The 13098-nt window shown below is 33.8% G+C and overlaps 1 protein-coding gene across 2 annotated transcripts in view; it reads left to right on the top strand.

Annotated features, from left to right (window-relative positions):
* Positions 1-13098, top strand: part of PPP2R5A (protein phosphatase 2 regulatory subunit B'alpha) — a 47727-nt gene that overhangs the window by 22288 nt on the left and 12341 nt on the right. For both annotated transcript variants that reach the window (XM_012781659.2, XM_075997075.1), the window contains exons 2-4: positions 8556-8752; positions 11303-11404; positions 12791-12883. In XM_012781659.2, coding sequence (XP_012637113.1) covers positions 8556-8752; positions 11303-11404; positions 12791-12883 — 392 coding nt within the window. The remainder of the gene's footprint in view (positions 1-8555; positions 8753-11302; positions 11405-12790; positions 12884-13098) is intronic.

Below are 13098 nucleotides of genomic sequence, written 5' to 3'. Positions count from 1 at the left end.
TCTAGATTGGCATTAGAATTTTAATGGTATAGCCCCATTATCTTCTGGCGTGACTCTTGGTATTATGAAATCTGATGGTTATCTACCTCTGGTTCTTTTGTGGGTGACTTTTTTTTTTATCTGAAAACTTTTATTCCTTCTGAGCATATGAATTTTCACAGTGATATGCTAAATTGTCCTTGTTTGGAGTCATTTTTCTCTGTTTATTTCTTTCCTATTGCAGGCTTGCTTTGGATGTCTGCTGGTCCTTTATTTTCCATTAATATGTATGAGTGAACAAAAAAATTAAGAGTTGGGGTTTATTGATTGCCTGGTTTTGCTCAGAGTAATTGGGCAGGGAATTAGTTAAATGCTAGAATGTGTGGCCCTTCTCCGGCATGATTCAATTTCTTTAGCAAAGAAACTTCTAATTTTTTTTGCCTAAAGCATAAATGCTTGATTGCCTTTTGGAGTGAGGTGGTAGACTGTTGAGCACATGCAAACTTTTATTTAATCCCCCTATCTAAGCTCATGTTTTATCATTTCCTCTATTTCACTAGACATTTCTTAATCTTGAACTAATCTGGAGCTCTGTAGTACCCTTTTCTATAATCCCTTTTCTGTTTATTCTAGGATGTTACTTCCTCTGTCTTGGTTTTGTTAATTATCGCTTCTTCATCTACTTTGAGTTTTCCAGAAATTTATTGAAGTCTCTTGCCTAAGGGCCTATTCTTCTATTCTTTGTTATTGAGATTTTTAATATATCTACATATATATTTTATTTTATTTTATTTTTATTTATTTATTTTTCTTTTGGCCTACTCTCCTTTCAGAGGGAAGGGGAGGAGATAAACAAAATTGCCATTTTATGCACTGTGAATCTCTAAGTGGTTAAGGGTTTGGAATACAGTCTTTCACCCTCTTAGTGCAGTGGGCTGAAATATCGGCTTTTGCGTCTAGGGTGAAAAAGCGGATATTTCGGCCCTCTGCACTAAGAGGGTTAAAGGAAAATTTCATATTTCAGAGACAGTATTGTCATACTTATTCTCCTTGCATTCGAGGTGGTTTGAATCCAAGCTTCATTACAAATTTGCCTTATGATCTTGGGCTTGCTATGTAGTATGAGATCTTGTAGTACTTCACAAATGACAAAGCAGTGGCTTTCAAACTGTTTTGGCTGCAAACTATAGTAAGAAGCACATTTTACTTCACAACTCAGTACCCATATACAGTTCCATGAAATAATACCCTTACATGCAAAACACTTTTTTTTTTTTACCTCTGCTTGTGACCCACTAAAATGATCTTACTACCCATTAAAATGATCTTACTACCCACCACTGGGTTGCAGCCCACACTTTGAAAAACAGTACTCTAAAACTGTATTTCTTAAACTGTGAGCCAGATACGTCTTCAAGTTGGATATTGAAAAAAACTTAAGAATTTAGGAAAGACCTAGTAGGGCTTTTGTGAGTTTTACAAGGTACATTAATAATAATTCTTCAAAGATGAAATACCTTTCTTCCTTAGAGTCATGTTGATTCTACCTCTGCTTGAGGCTTTGTAGGGATTTTTACAGTGGTTAGAATTCTTTAGTGAGATCAGATTGCAATCATAGTAAAATGGAATAATATGTAAGGCAGTTATAGTGTGCTTAGAAAACTCATCTTCCAGCCAAATTTAAATTAATTTTGTATTTCACAAAGCAAGCCACATCCATTTTTTTAAAGACAATTCCTTGATTGTGCAGTTTTTCTTATACCTCTTATAATCTTCATGTAGAGCTTTTTATAGTGGGAATTTTAGCACTATTTTTTAGAGGAGTGCTTTTAATAAATTCTTAGTCCTGATGTTGAAAAGATGAATACAAATTGATATTGCCTATGACTCTAGGGACATCATTAAATAAACACAAAAACAAAAAATTGATTTTGCAGGTCATTACATAATATTCTTAAGATTGTGGTCAAGTTTCCTTGAGGCAACATAAAGACTTAAGGCATTTGAAATTGTTAAATATGATATGCTATGATGGTAGCTAGACACTTAGGAAGATCAGAATACAGTTGGCCCTTTGTATCTGTGGGTTTCATATCCCTGGATTCAGCCAATTATGGATCAAAACTGTTCCAGGGGAGACTGAAGAGTCCATACTGAAGATGTATAGACTTTTTCCTTGTCATTATTCCCTAAACAATATAACAACTATTTCCATAGCATTTACATTTCATTAGGTATTATAAGTAATCTAGAGGTGATTTCAAGTAAATGGGAGGATGTGTGTAGGTTAATGCCAATACTACGCCATTTTATGTAAGAGACCCGAGTATCCTCAGATTTTGGTATCTGAGGGGAGTCATGGAACCAGTCCCCCACAGATACTGAGGGACAACTGTAAACTGTTTATGGGTAGGACTTTCTCTTCATTTAAATGGAGGTCACTAGGATTTTAATTAAATACTCATCCCTTATTTTCTCATTTATTTACACAGTTTGGAAGAAATCAATATCTATTTGAAATAGATACATGTCATCAGTTCCAGAAAACCTGGTTAAAACTGCCCCAACAAAAATTTGGGTCTCTGGGGTCATTAAATTTAGAGTGACTGAGCAAATACCGTGTACTGTACTTTGGAGCATGATGCACACAATTAATTATCCTGTCACCATCCACAATTGCAGTTGCCATATGATGTAGTATTATAAAGTGTTCTGAGTTTTTCCTGTGAACTTGTATGTTTCCAGAGATGTTTTTATTTTTAAACCTTTAAGTAAAATATTATAGAAAACATCATATAATATTGCAGGGAGAATCCCGAGTGAGGGAGCTATCACCATAGGAATCAGAATGGACATTATTATTCACATGGAAAATGGACAGTCAACATCAGCCCAGTGAAAATAGCCAAGTAAAAACAGTATGTGACATTACTGCCTAAATGCAAGACATTGCCAGACTGAAACATTGAATATGATAGGCTTTGTTTGCCAGAATTCTTATAATGAAAAAGCTGAAGAATAAAGTGACTGATGTAGATATTGTCAGTGCTTTTTATTAATAGTTAACAAACATTATGCATTCTTTTCCTCCTAGATTGTTATTCATGTTTATGAGATACACCAACAAGATAGTCTGATCTTTTTTAAACCTATTTATATTTTTTTCTTTTCCTTATGAGAAAATTCAGTGGTACTATTTCAGAAAGGTACCTAGAGTTGGGACATATTAAACATCTACAAGTACAAAACATTTTATAATTTTTTAATGATGAAAACAATGATCACCATCTTTTCTTATTAGGATAACTACTATAATAATGTTTTTGACCTATATAAAATATTTCATGTCTTGAGCTTACAAGTAGGCCAAGCAACAGTAGATTGACAGTGGCTTCTTTTATCTCATTTAACCTTTTACAATCTGCTCTACTCTTCCCCAGCTCTTTTACCTTAGCTGCCAAGAAATTCAATGCAAACAAGGTCCTTAAATATAGCAAAGGCCTTGTAATATAACTTCCTTACACTTAATTCTGATTTCATTTTTAGTTTTTCTGTTTATATTTAATCTCACAAGTACTCTCCCATTCTTTTTGATTCCAGATTGTGTGGCGAATAGGCTGTGTGTGTGTGGTAAATGGCAATACCTTTTGCATTTTGCCTGATAGCATTATCTTTTTATGTTTTGTATCTTGCCTTCTCAACCTGTTTCTAATCTCTCGAACGCAGGAAGTCATCTTTAACTTTCAAAACTTGCTTCAAAGGGTTATTGTGTAAGAGTTAAATAATTAGTACATATAAAATACTTACATTATCTTTGGCATGAAATACTAATGTTAGCAGTAGTACTGTTTTTTAATATGTAGCACAGCAGACTGCTTAATAGATGTTATATACTTATGGGAAGGGTTAAATAGGAAAAGACTTTTCTATCCCATAATATCTAAACATAATTGAGAATTGGGCACTTCTCTTTTAACTCAGAGCCAAAGGAGTTGTAATGTTAACTTCTTTTTAAATGTTTCTAATGTTTGGGAAAATTCAGATGTGACCTATCCCACTCAAGCATTAGGTAATACTGAGATATAGTTCTGGGGGAGAAAAAAACAAAAAGAAATTTAAATAAATCTTTGGGTTAAGAAATGGATTATAGAATGCAAAAGCTATGAAAAATTTTCTGGAAAAGACCCAAGAGTTAGGTGCCCAGAAAAAAAAACATCCTTTTGTATGTGTAACATGTACTTAAGCCAACTACAGTCACATATTTCTTAATGATGGGAATAAGTTCTGAGAAATGTGTCATTAGTTTTTTCATTGTGCAAACATCATAGAGTATACTTACACTGACCAAGATGGGACAGCCTACTATACACCTAGGCCGTAGCTTCTAGGCTACAAACCTGAGTGTACATCATGTTACTGTACTGAGTACTATAAGCCAGTGGTCCCCAACATTTTGGGCACCAGGGACTGGTTTCATGGAAGATAGTTTTTTTTTTTATTTCGGTATATTATGGGGGTACAGATTTTAAGGTTTCAATAAATGCCCTCCCCCCCAAGACAGTTTTTTCACAGACCAGAGTTGGGGGGCATGGCTTTGGGATGATTCAGGTGCATTACATTTATTGTGCAGACAAACCTTTCTGCTAATCATAACCTGTATTTGCAGCCATTCCTCAGCGCTAGCATCACCGCCTCAGCTCCACCTCAGATCATCAGGCACTAGATTCTCATAAGGAGCACAATGTAGATCCCTCGCATGCGCAGTTTACAGTAGGGTTCGAGCTTCTATGAGAATCTAATGCTGCTGCTGATCTGACAGGAGGCGGAGCTCAGGTGGTGATGTGAGCAGTGGGGAGTGGCTGTAAACACAGATGAAGCTTCCCTGGCTCTCCTGGTGCTCACCTCCTGCTGTGTGGCCCAGTTCCTAACAGGCTATGGGCAGGTCCAGGTACGAGTCCGCAGCCCAGAGGTTGGGGACAGCACCTGTAGGCAGCTGTAACACAATAGTAGGTATTCGTGTATCTAAACATAGAAAAGGTACAGTAAAAATATGGTATTATACTTTATGGGACTACCATCACTTATGTGGTCTGTTGTTGAGCACAACTTTGTTATGTGGTACATGACTGTATTTGCCAATCCTGAAAATCATTTTGTGTCTTATGTCATGTAAGCTTGTGGTGTAAGGAAAAAATGCTCTCAATTTATATTCCACTTTGAAATATGCACTCATCTTCACGATCGTTATCTTATTTAATCCATTTAATTCTACCATCGAGGTAGATTATTGATAAATATGGTCATTGTTAGCAATTCTTTAACATAACCATGACGTAATAATAATTCATTATTTATGCCACTTTTGATATCTAGCACCAATTTTGAACTTCTGCTTGTTCAGTAGGCTGTTCTTCAGTGCATGATGATCTTTATTCTTCAAATTCAGACTTTTCTTTCAAGCATCAAACAAGTATATTTGTCAACTCCTTATATATACCCTATGCTAGATATAAAAGAAATAAAAGGGAAACCCTGCTCAGTGAATGATCCTTGCCCTTGAGGAGCCTGAAATCTTCTGATGATTGATAAACATTTGTTGAATGTAGGCCTAAAGAAAATGGGTATTCAAATATATAATTAAGGGTATGATGTTTAGAGAAGAGAGAGATCTTTGTATCCTGACCTACCTGAGGGAAATTTTATGGAGAATGTGGGATTTAAGTTTGTTCTTAAAGGGTAAGTAGAATTTGGAAAGACAGTGGAGGAAATCTGGTAAAGTATTTCAGGTAGGGAAGAGATTTTTGAACAAAGACATGGCCTTTAGAGACTAGGAAGATGACTGGTTTCACACTGAGGAGGTGGTAGTAGGAGGAAGGAGAGAATAGGACTGGCTATATAAGGTGATCACATAGTGAAGTGGGATCTTGTATGAATTTGTATTACTTTTAGCATTAGGGGAAAAAACATTAAAAATATTTTAAAACTCTGTTAGAATTGAGTTAGCCTCTAAAGGTATGGCACCTGTTTCCCTAAATCATCATTATAATGAGAGTTAATTACATTAATTATAAAAATATATATTACAATAAAGATAAAATAGAACTATGTAATAAAGATATAGTTATCTTTGGAAGCAGATACATAAAGATATTACTGAGTAACTGAGAGAACTATGGGGGTTTCCTGTACGGTATGGGTTGCGAAGGATTCTTATAGCCAACATAATCATCATCTTCTCTAGTATATAATACATACAAAATCTGGTAAGTTTAGTGTGATTAAGAAGCTTACAAAAAGCAGAGGTATCCATTTTCTAGTTTTTCAAACTAAGTATCAGTATTAAGCAGACATCTGTTTATTAATTGAAATCAACTAAGTATCAGTATTAGATAGTATTTATTATTTATTAATTGAAATTAAATGCATATAACCATTTTAACTTAAAGGAAGAAACCCCAGAAGTTTTAAGAAAAAGGCTACTCAAAATATAACTGACTTTGCAGAGAACAAACATTCTGCCTAGAGTGTATAATGGTCACTTTGGGATGAATAAGGGTAGTGACCACATAGCAAATAAAGATAGCACTTTATTTTCACCCCCAATAGAATGGAGTTTAATTCTGTGGTAAAGATAACTATTTAACATTGCTTGGTATTAAAAATAGCTACAAATTTACTGTATCAAAATATTCCCACTTAAGAACAGTTCCATAGAAGGTGACCATGAATCAAACATTTTACCAAAATGGTGGTCAAAAATGTCATATACTCTTTGTCAATATTATATGGATTCTGAGTGTCACTCTTAGTATTATAGACCTTAGCCTTCATGTAGTAAAGAGACATTATTGATTCTGGAACAGAAGAGTATTATACAAGTTCTTTGTCAGTGTAGAACTATCTTATGAGAAGTTTTTACTGGCATAGGCACAAATAAGCTACAGCATATTCAAAACTTATTTAGAGTCTTTATACTTTTACTTTAAAAGTTATGTGAATTTTACCATTCTTTATAATATATCCATATTTTTTATTGTAAAAATTATGTCTTCAATTATCCCTGAGTAAAATTGACCAGTGAAAAGAATGTTGTGTGTTTGTCTTCTGACTTTGTGTGAGTGAAAGTATTTGACCTGCCACATTTTGGCAGTACCTTATCTAAACAAGCTTTTTAAGGACAGAAACTTGAATATAGTTGCAAAGAAATTTAATTAGCTTCCTGCCGCAGAGAAATTAAAAAGCATAGGTAATCTTGATTAGGTTATCATCTTTAGGAATATTTCTACATATATCTTTATATAAAGTAAGTACTGGTTTTGAATGGAAGAGTAGTTTGTATATCATGAGCTAAATATCAGTGTTGAAATATGTGATCTTAAAAGTCTAATCTCACAAGTTCAGTAAACTTAAGTAAGAGCTAATTGAAGGTCATTTATAGATTTGAAAGTTCAGAATTGAAGTTTTGTGGTTTCTTAATGTTGGAAACAAAAAAAATTGTTAGAATCAAATAAATATAATGTGCCCGTATTTTTGTAATAAGTAGAAGGTAAAACAGTAAACATTTTTGAGTGCCTATTATGTGCTAGGTAGGCATTGTGCCATATACTAGAACGAGAGAAAGAAGAAGGGAGAGATCTATAACTAGATAAATACCTCTTGTTTCCTGCATTTAGGGGTCTCATAGTATGGAGTTGTTAGCTATGTAAACTATAATTGCCATGTAGCACAATGAATACTATAATAGAGATTCGCACCTAAGATACATTTGGGTAAATGTGGATTACCCAACCAATTTAGCTTCAGTGCCATAACGAAAGCTTCTGAGAAGGGACTTATGCTAAAACTTTATTAAGTAGATAATGTTCCCAGGGTGGGGATTGGGAAGAAGGGCATTAAGGAAATAGTTTACAATCTTCAGGGAACCACACAGAATATGGTTCAACCAAAGTAAAGAAACATGGGGGAAGTGTTGAGAGATGACTCTTGACAGTAAGCAGCTGCATTTTGTATATAATCCAGAGGAATGTGAACTTCATTTTCTAGTTATTGGAAGGTCACCGACAAGTATGGAGTATGATCATACTGATTCACATTTTAGCAATATTTTAGCTTCTGAACAACTAGTTTGGAGGATAATTAGGATGTCATTGCTTTAGCATGGATGAGGGATGATGAGGTTCTGAAATGGCAGTGGGAATGACAAGAAAAGGATAGATTCTAGATATATTAAAGAAACAATCAATAGCATTTAATGATTAGCTCTGGGGTATGGTGTGCTCCTGTAGCTCAGCTATTTGGGAATCTGAGGCAGGAGGATTTTTTGAGCCCAGGTGTTCAAGTCTAGCCTGGACCTACATAGCAAGACCCCATCGCTTAAAAAAAATAATTGATTGTGGGTAATGAGAGAGAGGGAGGAGTCTAGTATAAATCCCTGAATGATGGGATTAGATGGGTAAATTTCTCAATGAATTTCTGAAAGAAGTTTTATGTATGTGAATAGCTTCTAAAAAGTTAATATATAAAGGTAACTTCTGAGTCGGTTATGTCTAAGTTTTCTGTTTTTGTGTTCTTTATAGATGCCACTTCAAATGAACAACAAGAGCTTTTCTGTCAGAAGTTGCAGCAGTGTTGTGTACTGTTTGATTTCATGGACTCTGTTTCAGACTTGAAGAGCAAAGAAATTAAAAGAGCAACACTAAATGAACTGGTTGAGTATGTTTCAACTAATCGTGGTGTAATTGTTGAATCAGCGTATTCTGATATAGTAAAAATGGTAAGCCTCCAGACTTATGTTCCTCAGATTTATATAAATTCAAATAGGATCTGAGGTATAATTATGAATTAATGAGACTGATTTTTAATAAATGTACAATAATTAATACACCCAAAAGAATGTTTTTAAAAGTAGTTCATTTGAAAGATTATCCATCCATTCCACTGATGCTGTTATTGCTTATAAGTGTTTGGGAATTTAGTAACCACAATGGCTGGTGGCTCCCATATTGGATAGTGCACATCTAGAGCTTAAGAGAAAGATGTAGGCTCAAGATTATACAGGTTGATAGATAATCAATGGTATAGAGGTGAATAGTCACTGAGAACTTCTAAAGGGTGAATAGAAGACCAGTGAAAAACTAGAGATCTCCATCTATATTTAAGCAGTGGTTAGGGGAGTCAGGTTTAACAATTTAATTGAGACTCAGAACCTTTAAGAAGTAATATAAATAAATGTTTGGAATATCTGATGTGAAAAATTAATTACTGCCAACTTTATTGAAGTTGTTTAGGATATTTGCTGTTTATTAGTAATTCAACTTTATTACCCATCAAATAGTAGAAATTTATTTAGTATTTGTGATTTTTGTATTTTGTTGCATACTAACAAAATACAAAAATTGAGTTGGAATAATTAAAGAGTTTATGAGTACACAGTTTAAACTTACACCGTGGTATAGAAGCTAATAGCCAATATAACCTACAGTTGCCTTCATTTCCCTGTCCTTGCTTAATATATATTCTGGAGGAAGAATCAAATGCATAGTGGGAAAGATAAATTTGGCCCTAATATACTAGTTGAGTTTTCTTTCATCACATCATAGTGGAAGACCTGTCAAAAGGAATTAGGAAATTTTGATTGATTTTTTTTTTTTTTTAAAGAAAATAGAAGCCTAAATTGTTTAAAGATTAGCTATGGAGAGAACATTAATCAAAATGAAATTGGCTTCCTAAACTCCCCCAGATAGTAAAAGGGAAATGATAGTTTGAGAATATAAATATTAAATATTGATGGACTATTTTTTTTACCGTTATAAAAAAGTTCAGTTGTTGACAGATGGTGAAAGTACTCAAATAATTTCTGTAATTTGCTATATATTAGTAAATTCTGGGATTTAATTTCTTTGCCCAAGTAAAAGGTGTGTGTGTTTTGTTGCTGTTGTTTTTAAACTTCTGGGTACTTAATTTAATTTCCAGAGAAGACTTGAGCCATCTCATCTACTTAATCCCTTAAAGCTCTTCTGAATATTTATTCTATACAGTTAATTTTACTGGTGGCTACAAGGTTAACTTTTACTTCTGACAATAATATGTATAATCTCCAAGGACAAATTATGCCTTCTTGTGGGATATATATTTTTTCAAATTCTGTTTATGACTTTCTGCTATTTGTGAAACTGATGTTCATCAGACTGTTTATTGGCTCTGCCCTCAAGTACTGGCATTGAGTTCTGGCTGATCAAATTCTAGGTTAGTACTTATTTTTATAGTAATTATAGTATAGTAAGTCTTATGTTTATAGTAATTGATTATTAGCAGCTATTTGCCTATCATGGATGCCACTTCATAAGAATAGTTGGGAATTTGCTTGCACCATCATCAAACATCCCTTGTCTCATCCTCTGCTCCCTAAATGGTTTATCTCAAATGATCAACCCCTTAGCAGGTTGGCCTTAAATGTTTACTAAACTATTTGATCTGTCAGACTGTTCATCATTCTTGAAAGCATTGTGGGTTGGGACCATAATCTCTTCTTCGCTAAAGAAAAAGGATATTGAGTTATCTTGGTACTAAGGTAATGTGAAGACTCAAATTATAAATACTATATTTCATTGAATCTAAAATGAAGACTCTTCAAAGCACATTCCAATTTCAGAGAGATCAGTGGTTTTTAAAAGTCTCAAGAGTAGATGAAATAACAGTCAATTAAATCATCAAGGGCTATTCTAAACTGTCTGTAATAACAGTGAAGGCATTCTACCCGCTCCTTCCTCTCCCTTAGTGTGTTATGTATGTATAAGAATGGAGGTATTTTACCAAACTCTGAGTTATAAGGTAAGTATAGAATGTGGCCAGGTTAGAATATGGGAGGAAAGATGAAAGGAATCAAGTTAGAGATGGGGATCTCATCTCTCAATGAGTTAGAGAGTTAGTAACTTTCCCCTCTCCCCTTCCCCAAATTCCTTCTGCTCCTCTCCCCTCTACTTTCCTCCTCTACTTTCTTTTTAAGCAGAACTTGGAAAGAACAATTTGTAATTTAAGGAAGAGAAATTCAGAGGTAATCTGTATTCAGTAGCTTGGGGTCTGAGGAGGTCAGAGTTATTGGATAGAGAAAAGAGAGAAACAAAAACATCTACCTTTGTAGATGAAGAGGTTGGGGGGTGGGGCTGGGGTTTATTGGTTGAAGAGGTTTATAGGTTTTGAACTAAGCTGACAGCCACAATTTAACGTTTTTCATCAATAAAGTGATCATTAAAATATTCATTTTGCATTGTTGAATTCAATTACACAACAAAGAACATAAATTTAAATTCATTTTTATTTACAGATCAGTGCTAACATCTTCCGTACTCTTCCTCCAAGTGATAACCCAGATTTTGATCCAGAAGAGGATGAACCCACCCTTGAGGCTTCTTGGCCTCACATACAAGTATGTAACATAATTATGTATTGACAGTTTTTATATTTATGATATTCTGGATAAATCATGGTTCTCTCTTTTAGATTCTTGATCCATTTTGTTATCTTTTTGTATGTGTGTACCCTAGAGCAAAATTATCTGTATTGTTGGTTGATTAGAAAATTATCCATGAATTAAAATTTAATTGATACCAACTTCTGGTTTTTTTTCTTGTTGTAACGCAAACAGGTAGTGTTAGATCAGATAAGCATTGCTTCTTTGGCATAGTTGGGCAAAGGTGCATCAAACAAAGCTGTATTTACTCAGATCCCAAAACTGTTATTAGCCTTAGGATGTTATTGAACTCACAGTAGTAAAAATTTGTTGTCATTTGGTGAATAATAGGGCCCAGATCTGGTAATGCTTTTGTATGCCATAAAGTTTGTGAATTTAAGGTAGCACTCTTTTTTTCTTTTATTCTCTCTTCTACATCTGACCTTACTGGCTGCCTGTTTATAGAATGAGTATTTTTACTTTGGGATTGAATCCTCCTTTTTCATTTTAAGGGTGCTAAATTAATATAATATTACTTAATAGCTAATAAATTAAGGTACTTTGGGGGCTATATTTCCACCTTTTATAGCTATTAGATTTATTAGGTTGCAAAAAAACAAAACCCTTATTGTATTTGTCTTTCTCTTTGAAAGTAGGTGTGATGGTGACAAATTGAACCAGACATTACTTTTAATTCTGATTTGTGGTAGCAAGTGAACATTTGCTACTACTTTTAGGATGCCTGGCACTTGTTAAGTAGAAGGCCTACTATGAGTTCTAGTTTATTTGCTGTGGTGCACAGACATTTCTTCCCTAGCACTGTACTTAAATAATTTGGTTCATTATTTCCCAAGTGTGGATAGGTTTGCTGGTTTTGATTTAATTAGTTTTCCCACTGTAGTTTTATAGAAAGACATGAAGTTTTTCATTTCTTTTTTAAAAATTGTTATTGATACACTGCCCCTCTCATCTAGAGGTTTCTGACCTCTAGAAATTAAATTGAGGTAGGTTAGTAGTCCACTGGGGAAGGAACATTATTGTTCCTGCTGAGTATGGATTATAAAATAGTCTGAATTAAATATTTTAAAGGCATTGTCATTATTTTCTAGCTCCTATAATTTAACATTTTCAACAAGTAATGTAAAGCAATAAATAAATCTCACAGTTTACCAACTTAGGAAACTAAATTGTGAATATATAGTTTTTAAAATCCTGTATTTTAAAAAACTATTGCCAATTCATTACATTTTATGATATCTGAAATCTCCCTACTAAGTTGGTAAGGGTGGTGTGATTTTTATAGGAAGTAATGACTTAGAGTAGTATTTTATAATTTAGCTTTTATTTGACTTTCTCTCATAGTTGGTGTATGAATTCTTCTTGAGATTTTTGGAGAGCCCTGATTTCCAGCCTAGCATTGCAAAGCGATACATTGATCAGAAATTTGTACAACAGGTAAGGAACTCTCATGTCTTAGGTTTTCTTATATTCATCTTAGCAATGATTTATTGTCATTAAAATACTCTTTCAAAACTTAAATGGTTTATTTCAATTTGACTGCACTTAATATTCTTGCCAGACAATTAGGATAAAAGTGAAGTAGCTCTGAGAATGTAAGAGCATTTTTTATCAAGGATGAACTTCTAATAAAGGCTATCAAATTATCCTAT

Source organism: Microcebus murinus, chromosome 23, assembly GCF_040939455.1.
Source record: "Microcebus murinus isolate Inina chromosome 23, M.murinus_Inina_mat1.0, whole genome shotgun sequence".
In the NCBI taxonomy this organism is placed as follows: Eukaryota; Metazoa; Chordata; class Mammalia; order Primates; family Cheirogaleidae; genus Microcebus; species Microcebus murinus.
Note: the sequence above shows the minus strand (reverse complement) of the source record. Positions and strands in the feature narration are given on the sequence as shown.